Here is a 21402-nt window from a genome sequence, read left to right as displayed (position 1 = left end):
CCTGCCCGCGGCAAGCAGCACCAGGCCCCGAGTGCTGATGAAAGGGGCCTTGCCTTCATTCTCTGCACTTCTTCCTACGCCGTACGCGGACCACGGGAAGAAAGGAGAGGGGAGCAGTGAAGGGAAGCGTCGCACAAAGAATTTAGCCCCAGAAACTCACCGAGGGAGGGGCGGGATCCGAGGGGAGGACGCCGGCCGGGTCCTGGTCGCCGAGCAGCGGCGCGGGCTCGTCGGGCGGCGGCCGGGCCGGGAGGGTGTCGCAGCAGCTGGCGGCCGAGAAGCGCAGGTGGCTCTTGCGCGAGTCGGCCGTGAGCGACACGTCGTGCGAGTAGGACCGCAGGAAGGCGCGCACGCCGTCGATGCCCACGAAGTGCGAGACGGGCACGCCGCGCGAGGCTCCGCCGTCCGGCGGCAGCAGCCGCCGGCGGTGGCAGCGGCGCAGGCGCAGCGCCAGCAGCAGCAGCAGGAAGGCCACGAAGAGGCACGAGACGGCGGCCACGGCCAGCACGAGCCAGCGCGTCAGGCTGGCGGCCGGCTCGCCCGGCGCCGCCGCCTCGTGCGCCGCGCCGCCCAGCTCGGCCAGCAGCTCGGCCACGCTCTCGGCCAGCACCACGCTCAGCGTGGCCGTGGCCGACAGCGCCGGCCGCCCGTGGTCCCGCACCAGCACCACCAGGCTGTGGCGCGCCGCGTCGCGGGCCAGCGGCGAGCGCGCCGTGCGCACCTCGCCGCTGTGCAGCCCCACGCGGAACAGCCCCGGCTCCGTCGCCTTGGCCAGCTCGTAGGACAGCCACGCGTTCTGCCCCGCGTCCGCGTCCACCGCCACCACCTTGGCCACCAGCGCGCCGGCCTCCGACCAACGCGGCGCCAGCTCCACGCCCGACCACGCCGCCGCCGCGGCCGCCGGCGGGTACAGCACCTGCGGCGCGTTGTCGTTCTCGTCCACGATCTGCAGCCGCACCGACACGTTGCTGCTCAGCGCCGGCGCGCCGCCGTCCTCCGCCCGCACGCACAGCTGCAGCTCGCGCACCTGCTCGTAGTCCAAGGAGCGCAGCGCGTACAGCGCGCCCGTCTCCGCCTGCACCGACACGTACGACGACAGCGGCGCGCCCCGCACCCGCCCCTCCGCCAGCCGGTAGCGCACGCGCGCGTTCTGCCCCCAGTCCGCGTCCGTGGCGCGCACCGTCAGCACCAGCGCGCCCGCCGCGTTGTTCTCCGCCAGCCGCGCGCTGTAGCGCTCCTCCGCGAACACCGGCGCGTTGTCGTTCACGTCCAGCACCCGCAGCGCCACCACCGCGCTGCTCTGCAGCGACGGCGACCCGCCGTCGGCCGCCCGCACCGTCACGTTGTACTCCGACACCTGCTCCCGGTCCAGCTCTCTCGTTGTCACCACACGGTAGTAGTCGTCAAAAGCTTTCTCCAGTCGGAATGGGCTCCCTCCGTCGATCGAGCAGCGCACGTCGCCATTAGCCCCGGAATCCCGGTCTTGCGCCTGTAGGAGGGCCACGACAGTTCCCAATGGGGCGTCTTCTGAGATCTCGTTCAAAGACGACTGCAACAAAATCTCCGGCACATTGTCATTGACATCTGTCACAACGACCACGACTTTCGAGTCGTCAAAGAGGCCTCCCCCGTCATGTGCCTGCACCTCCAGTTCATAGGAGTCACCTTCCTCGAAATCCAGGCTCTGTAACAGGGTGATTGCTCCCGTGTCGGCATCAAGCTGAAAAATCTGCGAGGCTTTTTCTGTGATTTTTTGAGTGGAGTATTTCACGTGTCCGTACAACCCCTCGTCACCGTCACGGGCCATGACGGTGACGAGGACAGAGCCCACGGGCACGTCCTCGGGCACACGCACCGTGTACTCCGCCTGGCTGAACACGGGCGCGTTGTCGTTCGCGTCCAGCACCGTCACGCGGATCCGAGCCGTGCCCGTCCGTGCCGGATCGCCGCCGTCCATCGCCCTCAGCACCAGCTCGTGAAACGCCGCCTCCTCCCGGTCCAGCGCCTTCGCCAGCACCAGCTCGGGACGCTGATCGCCGCCGGGGCCCGCCTGCACGGCCAGCGAGAAGTGCTCGTCACCGCTCAGCTCGTAGCTCTGCAGGGAATTCCGACCCCAGTCAGGATCATGAGCCTCGGGTAACGGAAACCGCGACCCAGGGGCTGTAATCTCACTCACTCTCAATTCTTTTTCTGACTCTGGAAAGCTCGGCGCGTTGTCATTAATGTCCGTGATTTCCACTTGGATCCCATAAACCTGCATCTGTCCCTCCACTATCAGCTCACAGCGCAGCACGCATTGCTGCACACGCTCGCACAGCTGCTCTCTGTCGATCCTCTCCGCCGTCACTAAATGTCCCGTCTTCCCGTGCAGAGCGAAATACTGCGTCCTACCTTTAGAGACAATGCGAACGCCGCGATCTCGGATCTCTGGCAGCTGCAGCCCCAGGTCCTTGGCCACGTCGCCCACGAACGAGCCCTTGGGCATCTCCTCGGGCACCGAGTAGCGCAGCTGCCCCCACGCCGCCTCCCACGCCGCCAGCAGCACGGCCCAGAGCAGAGCTCGCTGCCGCCGGCCCCAGCGCCTCCCCGCCGCGCACATCTCCACAGCGGCTCCGCTCGTTCTCTTGCAGCTCGCTGCCGCCAACCCAGACAGCACTGGCTCCGCTCCCAGCTTCTGCACGGTATTTCAGCCACTGTCTCCTCCGTCTTGCCACAGAATGGCTCCGCACCGCAGGGACGCTCGCAGACCTGCCGGCCGCCGAACCAGACCCAGAGCAAGCGAGCGATCGAGCCGATCCGCAGCGGGCGGGGCTGCCGGTAGCGCTCCGAGCTTCCTCTCGCTCCTCTCGGTCAACAGCGGCGCCCGCAGCCTCCTCCCGGCACTGCAGGCACCGAGCGCTGCCCAGCGCTGCCCGCCCTGCCTCGCTCCATACAGGGCACGGTCGCCACCGAGATGTCGCTTTTGTTCAGCGCCGATCTCCTGCCTCCGCATTTCTCCAGCCCATCTCTGCTTTCGTCCTCCAGGGTATCACCATCGGGAGGAAGGCAGAGACATTCCGTCGGCGGGGTTCAATAACCGCACGGGAAACTCATTCTTACTAACGCCATTATATGTAAATTCAAACACATTTTTCGTATTTTGCCAGCAGCTTATTGGTCTTATCCTTCTTGCTCAAAATCTTCTTGAACAACGGGCTATCAGAGAGAAAACGGGATGATACCATATCCCGAAAAAATACATATCGGGTTCTTTAACACAAGAGAGACCGAGCAATTGCACACTTTTTGAAGTCAGGGAGCTAATTGTTACAGGTTTCAATTTAGGGTACAAATAAAGATGCACCTGATACGCTCAAGGAAATTTCAGGAATTGAAATATTTGACATCCTTTCCTAAGATACACTTAGTGTTTTCTTAGTTTATAGAGAGTTGCACGTTATCAAGACATCCTAGGTTTCCTTCTTTCCTTGAATCAATGTGTAAAGCACCGTCATTCGTTAGAAAACTATTCACGTAAGTATCTCTAATGACGGTGATAGGATATGTGTTCAAGAAAACAATTATAGAACCGTTGAACGAAAGTGCAAGTCTAGAAACTGTGCTGACCACTAATCAATGTGCAGATGTGCTTGATTCAAGTGCCTAAACCCTCCTCTGGCCAATCTCCCTGATATGGGTTACCTTCATATCTAAGATTATTCCAGTAAACAGAATTCCAAAAATTTGCTGTCCTCTATATATTTGAGATCTGCTAACATCCCCAACGTCGTTGTGAGACAGAAAAATAAAAATCTCTGAAACAGAAATCATTCAACACTCTCATCAGTGTATGAAGTGAAGATCATAAAGAGTAAACAGAGTGAATTGCCAGCCAGGACGCATAAACAAAGCCATCTAGCCTCACTAGTGCATTCCCCCCAAAACCGGCGACAATCTCTTCTTTCATTCAGAAAAAAGACTTAAAGGAACTTTCCACATTCCTTTCCTTTCTAAATCTAACAGGGAAGTAAAAAAAGTTAACAAACGGGTTTCGGTAAAGCCATACACGAGTTCTAAGCACACCTTTCAGAACAAATCAGTCAGGGAAAAATATCTCCAACACCCGAAGTCAGCGCTCTCTTTGTTCGTTGACCCCATTAAGCAGAATCAGCCATTCTCCTTTCACTGATTACGGAAGAGCTTTAATGTTGCTAATAGATTCTAATTTATGGAGCTCAAGTGTTGAAGACAAAACCTCGCGCCTGAAGCTGAACCTGCGACCAAGGAAGAACCAAGTGCTTCCTATTATGCATGAAGGAGGACAGCCCCTTCCGTAATTCAGACCATCGGAGACGAGACTGTGCAACTCACATAAACACAACGCCGGGAAACAAGGAGAAACACGAGCTACAAGCGGAGAAACACCGCTACTAGCCTAAAGCGGAGCTATCATAAAGCCTGTCACCTGAAGCCATTACAGAGAAAAAATGAAAAACTTCCGCCACTACATGGAGATACAGATGACGAATACCCGCTGACACCACGCAAGAACACGCGGGAAACAATGATGGCATTCTGGGAACTTGAAAAAAAAGAAGCACCTAACGGTTTACACACCTGTGGTGCATCGGGATTGGCGGGAGCCTCTCCCACGACCAGCTGACTGTTCATGCTCGGCTTGTCGCAGGAATCGCCGCCCAGAAGCTCCTCCGCCGACAGGATGGGCACCGGCGGCGGCGGCCAAGCGGCCTCGGGCACGGCGCGGGCGGGCGGCGGCACGCACAGGTTGTAGGAGTAGGGCAAGGTGCCCTCGCAGAAGTCGGCCGGGAAGGCGGCGCCGGCCAGCGAGAAGCGCTGCGCGCCCAGGCAGCGCAGCACGGCGGGCGGCCCGGCCCGGCGCAGCCGCGCCACCACGGCCAGCGCCACGCTCAGCACCAAGAGCGCCGAGAGCAGCGCCAGCGCCAGCACCAGGTAGAACTGCAGCTCGGCCGCCGCCGCCGCCGCCTCGGCGCCCGCCGGCCGCTCGCTCAGCTCCGGCAGCGCCTCCTGCAAGCTCTCGGCCAGCACCACGTGCAGCGTGGCCGTGGCCGACAGCGCCGGCTGCCCGTGGTCCTTCACCACGGCCACCAGCCGCTGCTTGGCCGCGTCCCGCTCGCCCACGGCGCGCGCCGTGCGCACCTCGCCGCTGTGCAGCCCCACGCGGAACAGCGCCGGCTCCGACGCCTGCACCAGCTCGTACGACAGCCACGCGTTGCGCCCCGCGTCCGCGTCCACCGCCACCACCTTGGCCACCAGGTAGCCGGCCTCGGCCGAGCGCGGAACCACCTCGAAAGGCGCCGCCGCCGCCCCTCCCGCAGCCTCTCCCGCCGCCGGCGCGGGCCAGAGCACCCTGGGCGCGTTGTCGTTACGGTCCAGCACGAAGACGCGCACCGTGGCCGTGGAGCTGCGCGCCGGCGAGCCGCCGTCCTGCGCCCGCACGGCCACCGTGAACTCGCGGCACTGCTCGTAGTCCAAGGAGCGCTGCGCGTACAGCGCGCCGCTCCGCGCCTCCACCGACACCAGCGGCGCCGCCCCCGCCGCGCCCGCCAGCCAGTAGCTCACGCGCCCGTTGGCGCCCGCGTCCGCGTCCCGCGCCTGCACGCGCAGCACCAGCGCGCCCGCCGCGTTGTTCTCCGCCACGTACGCGCTGTACGCCGCCTCCTCGAACACCGGCGCGTTGTCGTTCACGTCCGACACCTCCAGCACCAGCTCCCTGCTGCTCCGCAGCGCCGGCCTGCCCCGGTCCCGGGCCACCACCGACACGCGATGCTCCGACGCCTGCTCGCGGTCCAGCGCGCCCGATGTCACCACCTTGTACGAGCCGCCCGACGACGCCACGATCGACAGCGGCGCCTCTCCCGACAGCTCGCACGACACCTGACCGTTCTCGCCCGAGTCGGGATCTTTCACATTCAGCAGAGCCACTACGGTGCCGACTGGCGAGTCTTCGGGCACGGGGCTCGAGAGCGACAGAATCGTTATCTCGGGGGCGTTGTCGTTCTCGTCTATGATGTCTATTTGCACCTTGCAGTGGGATACCAAACCCCCACCATCCTTCGCCTCCAAGCCGAAGACGTATTTACTCTTCTCCTCGAAATCGAGGGGACCCGCTGTCCTGACCTCCCCAGTTTCCCTATCGACAGCAAACAATGCACTGATAGCATCAGGGACGTTGCCAAAGTAGTAGGACACCCGCCCGTTGGTGCCTGCGTCAGCATCCGTCGCCTGCACCTGCTGTACCAGTGACCCCGCTGGCAAATTCTCTGACACTTGCGCTTCGTAGAGGCTTTTGCTAAATACGGGTGGGTTATCGTTGGCGTCTGTCACGTTGATAAGAACCTGGACACTCCCAGACCTCGCGGGATCCCCGCCATCTACCGCCATCAACATCAGATCAAATGAGCTCTGCTTCTCTCGGTCCAGCGCTCTGTCCAGCACCAATTCCGGCTGCTTGCTTCCGTCAGGGCTCTCCTTCATGACCAGAGAAAAAGACGGGTTGCTGGTGAGCTGGTAAGTCAGCAGCGAATTCCTTCCAATGTCAGCGTCACGTGCTGTCTCCAGAGGAAAACGAGCACCGGGAAGAGTCCATTCACCAATCTCTAGTTCCAGAGCAGCCTTCCTGAAGGCCGGGGAATTGTCATTCACGTCCTCGACTGACACCTCGACGTGGAAAATATTCAGCGGGTTGTGCACCAGCACATCGAAGCTGACGGAGCAGGTCGCCGACTCGCCGCACATCTCCTCCCGGTCCAGCCTCTCGTTCACGTACAGGTTCCCGTTCTCCTCGTTCACCCTGAAGTATTGCTTCTCCTCGCTCAGCCGCAGCTTGCGCGCCGGCAGCTCGTCCGCGCTGAGCCCCAGGTCCCGCGCCAGCGGCCCCACGAGCGAGCCTCTGCCCAGCTCCTCGGCGATGGAGTAGCGGACCCGCTCGGCCGCCGCCCGGCACCACACGCACAGCAGCAGCAGCAGCGCGCTCAGCAGCGCTCGCCCGCCGCCCGGCCCAAGCCTCTGCCGCCGCCTCACCGCCATTCTCTGCCCGCTGCGCTCGCCGCGCTCCTGCCTCCTGCCGCTGCCCTGCCGCCCTTCCGGCCTCTCTCGCCGCCCACAACAGACACCGCTCAAAGCCACCCACACCGCTCGGGCCGCCTCTCGCCGCCGCCGCCGCTGCTGCTGTCGGTGCCGCTGCCCCTGCGGCCGGCGCCGGGCGAGCGAGCAGCCTGCGGGGGCAGGACGCTGCGGCGGCGGCGGCTCCAGCGGCGCTCGGCGGCGGCCAACAGCGACACCCGGAGGCGCCGCCGCGACACTGCAGCCGCCGCACGGCCGCGCTCAAGGCCGCCCGGCTTTGGGCGGGGCTCAGCGCCTGCACCGGCCCCGGGGGCTCTCCCCGACCAAAAACACCGAGAGCGGGAGCTCTTGCTTAATTCCACTGCAAGGCGTTTCTATCTGAGATGTGCTGGCGGGTGCTTTCAGGGCATTCTTTTCAGTTACACTGAGCAGTCAGAAGCAAATATTCATAGCAGGGCAGAAAAGAATCGAATTCAGCTGCTCTTAATAAAATTACAGTCCATCTACAGAAGCAATAAACGGTAATATAGGGAAGATTTCAAGACCTTTTTCATACTTTGTCACAACCCTTGAATTGTTAATCATTATGTTAGTCCTTAGTTGAGATGAGTTAGTTTCTGATATACCTCAGGCTAAAGTAACGTAATAATCCCCTGTGCCAAGATAGCAGAGCAACATTTACTCTTTTCCTTCCGACTCGTTAAAGTTATTTCATCTGCATCTCCCTATCTGACTGGCTGACAATGGAAAGCGTGAAGCAACGACGAGTCCTTCACAGAGCCAAACAATATTTTCGGTTTCAAACCTTAATTTTTTAAAGGCCATTTAATCCACAGCTCTGCCATAAGCAGGAACACGTCCTGGTAGACTTGAATGTTGGATGCACGTCTAAAAATTCTTTGGGCAATATCTTCCATTTTGACACAACACACACTAAAAAGATTTCTCCTAATCAAAAACAACCCGCTTTTAGTGGAAAACAACAGTCTGCTGTCCTATGATCACAGCGCCTCATAAAAAGAGCTTGCCCCATCCTTCCTACCAGCTTGTTTATAAATAATTTCAGAAGTCTACACAGAGGGATCATTTCTCTATGCTTGAATAACTACACTCCTTCAGTTCTTCTGCACTGCAGACAACCGTCGGGCCACTTCCATGATCCTTCTAGGAACTCTAGCAGGTCCATTCGGATATTGGCCCAAGATCTGCATGCAGTCTGTGCTCTCACAAAAAGAGATTAGAGGAGAGGAAGGACCTGCCTTAACATGCAGGGCAGAGTGCTTGTCATGCAGTGCAGGACACAATTCCATTATTAGGTGCCCATGGGCACCTCATGGCCCACCTCACTACCCACCAATAAACCAAACCACTTCTCTGCAAAGCTCTTCCCTATCCCCCACTCTCTCTTTCAACTGGGGATTGCCCCACCCCAGCTGCAGGACCTTGCACTTTGATCCATTTCATGATGGCTGCACGGGGCCACTTCTCCAGCCCATCCCTGGCTGCCATCTCTGCCCTGCAGTCAATCAGCTCCAATCGGTGTCAGCTGCAAATTGCCTGAAGGTGCCTCAATCCCATTGGCCATGCAGGTGCTGAACAGAACTGGGCCCAGTCAGGGCCCTGGAGGGACAGCACAAGTCACTGCTTTGCAACTGGACATGCAGCCACTGCCTGGAACTCTCTGCAGGTGACTCTCCAGCCTGTTCCTCAGCCATCTGACAGCCTCCAGCTGATTGCCCAGCAGGTTCCTCTGGGTGATGGCCTGGGGGACACTGCACACCTTCTCCCTCTGGGCCCTGCTCTGTCCATGGAAACCTTGGCTGGGCTGGGTGGTCACTCTGCACTTGGACAGCTGCAGCAGAGATGATCCTGCATGATTCCACTACAGACAAAATGTTCCTGGCTGAGCACACCAGGAGTGCTTGTGAAACCCTTCCTCTGTGCACCTGGAAACATCCCAGGTGTGTGTGGGAGCTGCACCTGCACTCGGGCAGCTGGCACAGAGGAGACCTTCCACATGAGATCAGACACCCTGAGCCTGAGCTCTTGACAACAAGCAATACAAGAGTCAGAAACACATGGAAATGGACAGATGCAGTAACATTTTGTAGGTCTGCCTTGTTCTACAGAAGCAACTCAAATCCCACTGGACTCCATCAGGCACAGCCTGGTGTTATCTGTGACATGTGACAAGCAAGGCAATGACCCAGTTCTTCTCTAGCTCACACACAGAGCTCCCCTCTCTGCTTTTTCTGCCATGCCAGGCCACTGTGAGGTTTTCCTGGTGGCCATCTCCTCACTGCTCAAATCCATCATGACATGATAATGCACTGCAGCCACACCCAGAAGGGAGGTGCAATTGTCTGCTCACCTCGATTATGACAAGGAACTGAAGGATTCTAGAGCACACAAATGATAAACAATCATAATAAAAAATCAGCAGTTGTGCAACTGAGAATGGCTCCTAAAACCATTGGCTTTAATGGAATCTTCTCCCCATCCTTATCACATGCTCTGTTCCACAGAGAGGCAAAGTCTACTAAAGTCATATTTACATCTATTTCTCCCAACAGGAACAGGAAGAAAAGTCATTTCAATATCTCCTTCCTTCCACTCCTACTGCAACAAGAACAAGGGACATCAACACACCATACATTACTCAAAAAAGATGGATTGTTGATAATAAGAATACCCACATACTGAGTAAATCAAAGGAAATGAAACAAAGCAAAAAACCCACAGAAAACCCAAAAACATGAAACAGATTAGGCAAGGAAGCATTAAAGGACAATCAGAAGTCAGAGACGCCCAGTGTCAAGTCTTCTAGGCCTTTATTGTAGGCCTGAAAATTCATACCTGAGAGCACCTGGAAGTCACTGAGAAGCTGCAAGTGTGTGGCCCTCAGGACTTGCATGGGACAATAGCACAGCAGGTTCATTTGAAGAATGAGTCCTCTCCTCAGTAACTATTTCTACTGCATGGCCTGCTCACCTTGAACAGTTATACACCCATCTTTCTAATAAGCTTCTCATTGGCCTCTTTCTCAAGGTAAATTTTCTGACAAATTACAACAGATTCTCTTCTTGCTTCTCCTTCATAGCCGCCACACACTGTTCAAGCTAAAGTGATTGAAGTAAGGATGTGATGAAAAACCACAGCCACTGTCTCCTATTTAAAATACTGACCAGGAATGTGAAAATGAGTTGCAACCTTCCTAAAGACAAAGCCCTCAATGAAAATGTAATTACAATTCTGAAGAAACTCTATATCACAGTGTGGCATAGAGATACGGATGGATAAGGGAGGTTTCACAGAGGATTAACTCCTCCAGCCAACAGTTATGTTTCTACATGAACAGTTACTGTGGAAAATGTTCCTCTTGGAGGGCCGTCATTGTCATTCATGACAGAGACACCAGGATCAGAACAGCAATGGCACTGCCTTTGGCACCAAGCATGGAATCAAACCATTTCTCTGCCAAACCCACACTCAGTCCCCCATTTGCCTGGCACAGAACTGAGCTCTCACCCTCCTCACTCTGCATTCACAGCCTTCAGTTTCACCATCAACACAAACCACAATTTTGGTTCCATGTTGGCCACAGAGAAAAACAATACCTCGGGGAAACATCCATTCATGAAGTTGTATTTGTTGAATGAAATATTCAAGGTCAGGCTGGCTGGGGCTCTGAGCCACGTGCTCTGGTGGAAGATGTCCCTGCCCATGGCAGAGCAGCTGCAACAAGAGACTCTTCAAGGTCCTTTGCAACACAAACCATTCTCTCATTCTGTGCTTTTGGGATTCTATGATTACAAGTACAGCTACAAGGGATGGATGAGAGATACTCTCCAAACTGGATAATGATATGTTTAGAGTTTGCAGGATTGCCAGACACATTCAGCTTTACTCTTTGACAAAAATACAAGCAACCAAACAAACACACCAACCCAACCCTACCCAACCCAACCCAACGAAACACAACCCAACTCAACCCAAAGAAATTATCCAAAGGAACTAAAATGAATCGAGCCAAGAATGGGAAAACACCAGAAGAGTATCAATCATGGCCTCATATTGCAGACAGGCACAACTGCAGTATATACACAACCCAGCAAACTCAACTAGAACCAATACACAGGGGCCTCACACAGGAGTCACTCCACAGGCCCCAGGCTGTCATTTCCTTGGATAGTAAGATGAACAAAAAGCTTGGAACCACAGCTGGGGCCCTCATCTAAATACCATGACAAATAGAACTGGACACCATTCATTCATTTTGAACTGAATCACAGTGAACTCCAGCACCAGCCCTGTCTCTGCATACACAGACTGCTTCTCTCTGGCCAAACATAACATGGAAGCAAATTTTGCAAACAGACATTACAAAAGAAAAGTTGTGTGCACAGCTTCTCAGAGCCCAAGCATCACAACTGAGATAATTCTGGTCCTCCATATTACCTAAACAAGACAGAATTGTCACACAGGCCACAAATTATTACCAGCTCTCTCAAAGACCCACACATCGAAGTATCACCTCAAAGGCAACATCACCATTCTTCAGCACATGGATTCCTCAAAGGATGTGTGACTACCACTCTTGATGCAATGGAATATGGAACCCAAACTAGGCCATTTCAGTCCAAACCACAAAATTGAAAATCATAAGACTCCTCCTGACTCATTTTCAGAAGGCCAGCAATAGCCCTGGGGATCAACAAAACACATGCCTGTCTCCACCAGGACCTCCTCACACTCCCCCAACACTTCCATGTAAACCTGTCACAGCTCCCATGGTTAGAAGAGACCTTCAGAATGTAGAGAGACTCCACCAAGAGGAAAGTTGCTCAGACAGTATCTACTTACTATTGCCAATATTTGACATCTCACCCTAGCCATGGGAAAAGAAAAAGCATTTATTACAGAGACATTTTCAAGGAACTTGTCTATGGAAGTCTCTATCTTGTCACCTATAACCGTGAAGGAACCATATTCAGATCATCAGAAGAATGAGACAGAAAGTTAACACCTGCACAATTGAACAGCTCACAGCTCTCTTCTAGATTATATAACTCAGAGTATACGATTAATGATGTTGTTTATAGGCACTGAACACAGAGCTTGCAATTCCCATAACACATATAGGTACAAAATTATGCTTTGAAGTGACACCATTGTGATGACAAACAAATACTTATTAAGAACCTGTCAAGGTTCCCCATGCAGCTGGAATACAGATCTTCTAGACAATTCCCTGGGGAAGAAGAACCCCATATTGCTTCATCCTAGAGATAGAAGATAGGGAATGGAGGAAATCATTCCCTTGAGTCTTTCAGCAGACATTCACACACAGCTCACAGCACTCAGATTTCCAGCCCTTCACACCATCCATGGTGTCCTTTCACCCATCTACCTTAAAAACATGTGACAGTGAGGGCCCAGTTACCCAGACCATTTTTCTTCCCAGCACCAATTTCACACAGCTGTCTGTACATCTCTGTGCTGTGGAAGATACATTTGCTGCTCACTGGACTTGCGTGAAGAGGCTTCATAGGTCTCAATAGAAAAGCCGAGCAGTCTTTCAAGAGAAACAGAGTCAGTGAATACCTGCTGACAGGGAATTATGCCCACCTTGTATCTGCCACTGCACCTTGATTCTCTCCCTTTCCATCCAGGCAATTCTCTTGCCATGCTAAATACTTTCTACCCAAGGCTCAATCAGCTCCATCTGACATAGATCTACTTTAAAAAACAAGAAAAACCAAAGCAGTTCTGCCATTTCCTCCTGCATTTCCTCCTCCACATGCAGGCACACACAGCCTTTTCAAAGAATCACAAATTTGAGAGGATCCTTCATCTCCACAAAAGACAGAGAGACATCATCAAACACCACATGTTGCCCTGTCCAATCCTCTCATGGGGACAAAGAACGAAGCATGGATGATACAAACACTTCCTGCTGACCTCCACTATGTATCATGGAGAACAATAAAGGCGGAGAACAACGTGCAGAGACGTGCCAAACAAAGCCATCAGCACTTCCTTCAACACACATTCTACCTATTCAAGCACATGTGCTCTTCGGAAGACACACGAGCCTGCTATAAAGTTGTACTTTGTAAAAACGGATGCATCACTTCAAAAGAGCCAATGCTATCAGGAACACAGATTCTATACAACAGAGCTGATATAGGGGAACAATACCTGGAAAATGATCGATACCCAAACTCCCAACCAAACCAACACCCTGCCAGCAGCAGCCTTCTCCCTCCGTCATTCTTCACATACTGGAAGGCTGAGGACCGTGTTCACATAAGGCCAAAAATGGGCACCGGCCTTCCAAAGTTAATCGAAGGAAACTTGACCAAGCTTTTAGATAAAGTCTCCGACGCAAGCCAGAGAACACGGCGGGGAAAGGGCAGGGGAGCATCACAAGAAAGAATAGCGGAGAAAATCTGAGGAGAGGAACTCACCGAGGGAGGGACGGGGTCCGCGGGGAGGGCGCCGGCCGGGTCCACATCCCCGAGCAGCGGCGCGGGCTCGTCGGGCGGCGGCCGGGCCGGGAGGGTGTCGCAGCAGCTGGCGGCCGAGAAGCGCAGGTGGCTCTTGCGCGAGTCGGCCGTGAGCGACACGTCGTGCGAGTAGGACCGCAGGAAGGCGCGCACGCCGTCGATGCCCACGAAGTGCGAGACGGGCACGCCGCGCGAGGCGCCGCCGTCCGGCGGCAGCAGCCGCCGGCGGTGGCAGCGGCGCAGGCGCAGCGCCAGCAGCAGCAGCAGGAAGGCCACGAAGAGGCACGAGACGGCGGCCACGGCCAGCACGAGCCAGCGCGTCAGGCTGGCGGCCGGCTCGCCCGGTGCCGCCGCCTCGTGCGCCGCGCCGCCCAGCTCGGCCAGCAGCTCGGCCACGCTCTCGGCCAGCACCACGCTCAGCGTGGCCGTGGCCGACAGCGCCGGCCGCCCGTGGTCCCGCACCAGCACCACCAGGCTGTGGCGCGCCGCGTCGCGGGCCAGCGGCGAGCGCGCCGTGCGCACCTCGCCGCTGTGCGGCCCCACGCGGAACAGCCCCGGCTCCGTCGCCTTGGCCAGCTCGTACGACAGCCACGCGTTCTGCCCCGCGTCCGCGTCCACCGCCACCACCTTGGCCACCAGCGCGCAGGCCTCCGACCAACGCGGCGCCAGCTCCACGCCCGACCACGCCGCCGCCGCGGCCGCCGGCGGGTACAGCACCTGCGGCGCGTTGTCGTTCTCGTCCACGATCTGCAGCCGCACCGACACGTTGCTGCTCAGCGCCGGCGCGCCGCCGTCCTCCGCCCGCACGCACAGCTGCAGCTCGCGCACCTGCTCGTAGTCCAAGGAGCGCAGCGCGTACAGCGCGCCCGTCTCCGCCTGCACCGACACGTACGACGACAGCGGCGCGCCCCGCACCCGCCCCTCCGCCAGCCGGTAGCGCACGCGCGCGTTCTGCCCCCAGTCCGCGTCCGTGGCGCGCACCGTCAGCACCAGCGCGCCCGCCGCGTTGTTCTCCGCCAGCCGCGCGCTGTAGCGCTCCTCCGCGAACACCGGCGCGTTGTCGTTCACGTCCAGCACCCGCAGCGCCACCACCGCGCTGCTCTGCAGCGACGGCGACCCGCCGTCGGCCGCCCGCACCGTCACGTTGTACTCCGACACCAGCTCCCGGTCCAGCTCTCTCGCGGTCACCACGCTGTAGTAGCTGCCGTGAGAGCTCTGCAGCCGGAACGGGATGTCCTTGTCGAGCGAGCAGCGCACCTCGCCATTCTTCCCCGTGTCCCGGTCCTGCACGTGCAGCAGGGCGACCGTCGTCCCCGAAGGGGCGTCCTCAGAAATCTCATTTAGCGCTGACCGCACGGAAATCACCGGCACATTGTCGTTTATATCCGCGACTCCCATCGTGACTTTGGCAGTGTCGAAAAGTCCGACGCCATCCTGTCCCTGCACCTCCAGTTCGAAGGAATTGCCTTCCTCGAAATCCAAGCTCTGCAAGAGCCTGATCTCTCCTGTCTCAGAGTCCAAGTAGAATATCTTCGAGGCTTTCTCTGTGATCTTCTTAAACGAGTATTTCACGTGCCCGTTTAGCCCCTCGTCCCAGTCAGTGGCCGTGACAGTGAGTAGTACAGAGCCCATGGGCACGTCCTCGGGCACACGCACCGTGTACTCCGCCTGGCTGAACACGGGCGCGTTGTCGTTCGCGTCCACCACGGTCACGCGGATCCGAGCCGTGCCCGTCCGTGCCGGATCGCCGCCGTCCATCGCCCTCAGCACCAGCTCGTGAAACGCCGCCTCCTCCCGGTCCAGCGCCTTCGCCAGCACCAGCTCGGGACGCTGATCGCCGCCGGGGCCCGCCTGCAGGGCGACGAGAAGTGCTCGTCACCGCTCAGCTCGTAGCTCTGCAGCGAATTCCGACCCGAGTCAGGATCGTGAGCCTCGGATAACGGAAACCGAGACCCTGGAGCTGTAGTCTCGCTCATTTTCTGTTCCAGCTCAATTTCCTTGAAGGTGGGCGCGTTGTCATTAATATCCGTGATTTCCACTTCTATTTCGTAGAACTTCATTTCCCCCTCCACTATCAGCTCACAGCGCAGCACGCATTGCTGCACACTCTCGCACAGCTGCTCTCTGTCGATCCTCTCCGCCGTCACTAAATGTCCCGTCTTCCCGTGCAGAGCGAAATACTGCGTCCTACCTTCGGAGACGACACGGATGCCCCGCTCTCGGATCTCCGTCAGCTGCAGCCCCAGGTCCTTGGCCACGTCGCCCACGAACGAGCCCTTGGGCATCTCCTCGGGCACCGAGTAGCGCAGCTGCCCCCACGCCGCCTCCCACGCCGCCAGCAGCACGGCCCAGAGCAGAGCTCGCTGCCGCCGGCCCCAGCGCCTCCCCGCCGCGCACATCTCCACAGCGGCACCGCCGGCACCGCCGATCCAATCCCGCTGCCACTCTGTGCTCTCAGCTCCTGCACCGTGGGCAGCTGCCGATTCCTTCAGAAAGGAATCGAGCAACCGAGTGAGCCGATCCGCAGCGGGCGGGGCTGCCGGCAGCGCTCCGAGCTTCCTCTCGCTCCTCTCGGTCAACAGCGGCGCCCGCAGCCTCCTCCCGGCACTGCAGGCACCGAGCGCTGCCCAGCGCTGCCCGCCCGGCCTCGCTCCGTACAGGGCACGGTCGCCACCGAGATGTCGCTTTTCGTCCAGCGCCGATCTCCTGCCTCCGCATTTCTCCAGCTCATCTCTGCTTTCATCCTCCAGGGTATCACCACCGGGAGGAAGGCAGAGGCATTCTGTGTACGGCGTTCTTTAATCGCACGGGAAACTCATCACTTTCTGCATGTCATTATACGTTAATTACGTAGATATTTTCCCCTGTAGCTTATTATTAATCTTATCCTTTTTGTCTTAGCCTCACAAAGAGAAAACGGAAGATAGCATTTGCCGAAAATACAAAACTATCAGGTTCCTTAACACAAGTGTGATGAGAGCAATTGCATTCTTCTTGGAGTCAGGGAGCTAGATATAACAGGATTCAATTATAGGTACAAATAAAGATGCACCTGAAACTCAGAAAAGAAAACTTCAGGACTTGAAATATTTGACATCCTTTCCTAGTGGATATAGTGGTTCCTTAGTTTATACAGATTTACAATTAATCAAAACATTCTAGGTTTTCTTTTTTTCCTAAATTCAGTGTGTACAGCACAGTAGTTCGTTAGTAAGCTATTCAGCTAAGTATTTCTAAGGACGATGATATGATATGATATGATTGATATGTGTTCAAGAAAAACATCTTGGAACCGTAGAACACAAGTACAACACTTGAAACTGTGCTGACCACTAATCAGTGTGCAAACGAGCCTGATTCAAGTGCCTAAACGCTCCTCTAGCCAGTCTCCCTTACATGGGACCCCTTCGTATATCAGATGTTTATCCCGAAAAACAGAATTGCAAAAATTTTCACTTCGCAATATATGCGACTTCTACTAAAACCTCCAACATTATTGTGAAAAGAGGATAGAAATAAAACAATGTTGGAAACAGAAATCTTTCAGCACTCCCACCAGTGTACGAAATAAAGATCATGAAGAGCAAAACAGAATCAGCCAGGACGCATAAACAAAACCATGTAATCCCTCTGCTGCATTACCCCTGACTCCAAAACGAGCGATAACACCAGATGTCTGTGCTTTGGGTTTTTTTTTTCTTGAATCCATCATGCACAATCAGCAATTCTACTTCCACACAATAGGAATCAGTAGGAATGTTGCTAACACATTCTAATTTATAGAGCTCAACTGTTGAAGACAAAACCTCGCGCCTGAAGCTGAACCTGTGACCAACGAATAACCCACGGCTTCCTGCTCTCAGTGAACAGGAGACAGCCCGTTCCTTTATTCAGTCTGTCACGGAGACAGGACTGCGCAACTCACACAAACCCAACTCCAGGAAACAAGGATAAAGACTCAGAAGCGCCGCTACTAGCCGAAAGCAGAGGTACTGCCGAAGCCTGTCACCTGAAGCTGCTAACGATGAAAAACGAAAAACTTCAGCCGCTGCGTGATGATACGGATTACGAATCCCCACGGACACCATGCAAAGAATACGCGGGAAACAATGGTGACATTCCGAGAACTTTAAAAACAGAAGGAGCTCAGGCATTACAGACCTGCGGTACGTCGGGCTCGGCGGGTTGCTCTCCCAAGGCGAGCTGACTGTCCGCGCTCGGCTTCCCGACAGAATCGCCGCCCAGAAGCTCCTCCGCCGACAGGATGGGCACCGGCGGCGGCGGCGGCCAAGCGGCCTCGGGCACGGCGCGGGCGGGCGGCGGCACGCACAGGTTGTAGGAGTAGGGCAAGGTGCCCTCGCAGAAGTCGGCCGGGAAGGCGGCGCCGGCCAGCGAGAAGCGCTGCGCGCCCAGGCAGCGCAGCACGGCGGGCGGCCCGGCCCGGCGCAGCCGCGCCACCACGGCCAGCGCCACGCTCAGCACCAAGAGCGCCGAGAGCAGCGCCAGCGCCAGCACCAGGTAGAACTGCAGCTCGGCCGCCGCCGCCGCCTCGGCGCCCGCCGGCCGCTCGCTCAGCTCCGGCAGCGCCTCCTGCAAGCTCTCGGCCAGCACCACGTGCAGCGTGGCCGTGGCCGACAGCGCCGGCTGCCCGTGGTCCTTCACCACGGCCACCAGCCGCTGCTTGGCCGCGTCCCGCTCGCCCACGGCGCGCGCCGTGCGCACCTCGCCGCTGTGCAGCCCCACGCGGAACAGCGCCGGCTCCGACGCCTGCACCAGCTCGTACGACAGCCACGCGTTGCGCCCCGCGTCCGCGTCCACCGCCACCACCTTGGCCACCAGGTAGCCGGCCTCGGCCGAGCGCGGAACCACCTCGAAAGGCGCCGCCGCCGCCCCTCCCGCAGCCTCTCCCGGCCCGGCCGCCGCCGCGGGCCAGAGCACCCTGGGCGCGTTGTCGTTGCGGTCCAGCACGAAGACGCGCACCGTGGCCGTGGAGCTGCGCGCCGGCGAGCCGCCGTCCTGCGCCCGCACGGCCACCGTGAACTCGCGGCACTGCTCGTAGTCCAAGGAGCGCTGCGCGTACAGCGCGCCGCTCCGCGCCTCCACCGACACCAGCGGCGCCGCCCCCGCCGCGCCCGCGCTGCCGCCCGCCAGCCAGTAGCTCACGCGCCCGTTGGCGCCCGCGTCCGCGTCCCGCGCCTGCACGCGCAGCACCAGCGCGCCCGCCGCGTTGTTCTCCGCCACGTACGCGCTGTACGCCGCCTCCTCGAACACCGGCGCGTTGTCGTTCACGTCCGACACCTCCAGCACCAGCTCCCTGCTGCTCCGCAGCGCCGGCCTGCCCCGGTCCCGGGCCACCACCGACACGCGATGCTCCGACGCCTGCTCGCGGTCCAGCGCGCCCGATGTCACCACCTTGTACGAGCCGCCCGACGACGCCACGATCGACAGCGGCGCCTCTCCCGACAGCTCGCACGACACCTGACCGTTCTCGCCCGAATCAGCGTCGTTCACGTTCAGGAGGGCTACAACGGTGCCGGCCGGAGCGTCCTCGGGCACTGGGCTCGAGAGGGACAGAATGGTGATTTCAGGCGCGTTGTCGTTCTCATCCGTGATGTCGATCTGCACTTCGCAGTGATCAGTGAGCCCGCCGCCGTCCGTCGCCTCCAAGCTAAAAATGTATATCTTTTCCTTCTCAAAATCGAGGGGACCAACCGTCCTGATCTCTCCACTCTCGCTGTCGATAGTGAACAGTGAGGGCACTTCATCTTGGATGTTGCCAAAGGAGTAGGACACCTGCCCGTTTGAGCCTACATCCGCATCCGTGGCCCGCACACTCAGCACCAGAGATCCCGCCTGCAGATTTTCCGGCACTCGAGTCTCGTAGACACTTTTGCTGAACACAGGCGGATTGTCATTTGCGTCTGTCACGTTGACGTGAATCAGGACACTCCCAGACCTGGTAGGTTCCCCACCGTCCACTGCTATCAGCACCAGCTCAAAGGAGCTCTGCTTCTCCCGGTCCAGTGGTCTCTCCAGTACTAATTCCGGATGCTTCCTTCCACCCAGCTTTTCTTTCACTGACAGTGAGAAGGACGGGTCGCTCGTGAGTTGATAAGTCAGCAGCGAGTTGCTGCCTACGTCTGCATCTCGTGCCATTTCCAAAGGAAAACGAGCACCAGGAGGGACTAATTCACCGATCTCGAGGTCCAGAACAGATTTGCTGAAAACTGGCGAGTTGTCATTCACGTCCACAATAGAAACCTCGACTTGAAAAACGTTCAGTGGGTTGTGCACCAGCGCCTCGAAGCTGACAGAGCAGGTCGCCGACTTGCCGCACATCTCCTCCCGGTCCAGCCTCTCGTTCACGTACAGGTTCCCGTTCTCCTCATTCACCCTGAAGTATTTCAGCTGCTTCTTGCCGCCAGACGCCACCTGCAGCTTGCGCGCCGGCAGCTCGTCCGCGCTGAGCCCCAGGTCCCGCGCCAGCGGCCCCACGAGCGAGCCTCTGCCCAGCTCCTCGGCGATGGCGTAGCGGACCCGCTCGGCCGCCGCCCGGCACCACACGCACAGCAGCAGCAGCAGCGCGCCCAGCAGCGCTCGCCCGCCGCCCGGCCCAAGCCTCTGCCGCCGCCTCACCGCCATTCTCTGCCCGCTGCGCTCGCCGCGCTCCTGCCTCCTGCCGCTGCCCTGCCTCCCTTCCAGCCGCTCTCGCCGCCCAAAACAGATACCGCTGAAAGCCACCCACACCGCTCGGGCCGCCTCTCGCCGCCGCTGCTGTCGGTGCCGCTGCCGCTGCGGCCGGCGCCGGGCGAGCGAGCAGCCTGCGGGGGCAGGACGCTGCGGCGGCGGCGGCGGCTCCAGCGGCGCTCGGCGGCGGCCAACAGCGACACCCGGAGGCGCCACCGCGACACTGCAGCCGCCGCACGGCCGCGCTCAAGGCCGCCCGGCTTTGGGCGGGGCTCAGCGCCTGCACCGGCCCCGGGGGCTCTCCCGGACCAAAAACACCGAGAGCGGGAGCTCTGTCCTTAATTCCACTCCAAAGCCTTTCTATCTGACATGTGCTGACGGGTGCTTTTTAGGGCATTCTTATGAGTCAAACTGAACAATAAGAAACAAATATATATTTCAGGGGAGTAAAGAATGGAATTCAGCTTCTCTTAATAAAAAGACGGCCCATCTACAGCAGCAATAAAGGATAATATAGGTAAGACCTCAAGAGCTTTTTTTCACTTTGTCACATGAATTGTTATTCATTATGTTTTTCATTAATTGAGATGAAGTAGTTGGAGATACAGATCAGCCTAAAGCAATGCAAGCATACCCTATCCCAACATAGCAGAATTACATTTACTCCTTTCTTCTGACTCATTAACGTTGCTTCATTTACATCTCCATATCTGTGTGTGTGACAATGGAAAACGCAATGCAACGCTGAGTCCTTCACAGAGCCAAACAATATTATCAGTTCCCAAGTTAAACTTTTTCTAAAGGCCATGTAATAGACACCTCTGACATGAAAAGTAACACTTCCGGCTAGACTTGTATGTTGGAGGCACGTCCAAAACTTCATTAGGCAATATCTTCCCTTTTATCCCAACTCACACTGAAAGTCTATTTCCTAATCAAAACTGCGCTTGTCAGAGTTAAAAACACTTGTTGGCATTTCTACAAAAGCTGACCCAGATAAAGAGAGCTCAGTCCATATTTACTATAAACTTATTCATAACTGAAAAAGCAAAAAATAAATTTGAAATGTCTACACAGACGTATCATTTCTGTGTGATTGAAGACACAAACTACTTCAGTTATT

At 57.2% G+C, this 21402-nt stretch overlaps 2 protein-coding genes across 2 annotated transcripts in view; both read right to left on the bottom strand.

Annotated features, from left to right (window-relative positions):
• Positions 1-16003, bottom strand: part of LOC128944625 (protocadherin gamma-A10-like) — an 86345-nt gene extending 70342 nt beyond the window's left edge. Inside the window, 2 exon segments of the mRNA XM_054287973.1 lie at positions 13554-15454; positions 15457-16003. Of these exon segments, the coding sequence (XP_054143948.1) occupies positions 13554-15454; positions 15457-15991 (2436 nt within the window). The 5' untranslated portion in view covers positions 15992-16003.
• A 1735-nt stretch (positions 16004-17738) lies between these two features.
• On the bottom strand, positions 17739-20327 carry LOC128944494 (protocadherin gamma-B5-like). Its single transcript, XM_054287772.1, has one exon. It carries the CDS (start codon positions 20232-20234, stop codon positions 17739-17741), a length of 2496 nt encoding a protein of 831 aa, XP_054143747.1. The 5' UTR covers positions 20235-20327.
• Between the last annotated feature and the right edge of the window lie 1075 nt (positions 20328-21402).

This window comes from Melozone crissalis, unplaced genomic scaffold (genome assembly GCF_028551555.1).
Source record: "Melozone crissalis strain CALT ecotype California unplaced genomic scaffold, PUWL_Pcris_2 ptg000061l_1, whole genome shotgun sequence".
NCBI lineage: Eukaryota > Metazoa > Chordata > Aves > Passeriformes > Passerellidae > Melozone > Melozone crissalis.
This window is presented reverse-complemented; position numbering and strand designations above follow the sequence as displayed.

Coding starts and splice junctions, on each gene's coding strand:
- LOC128944494 (XM_054287772.1), bottom strand. CDS start 20,234: ATGGCGGTGAGGCGGCGGCAGAGGCTTGGGCCGGGCGGCGGGCGAGCG.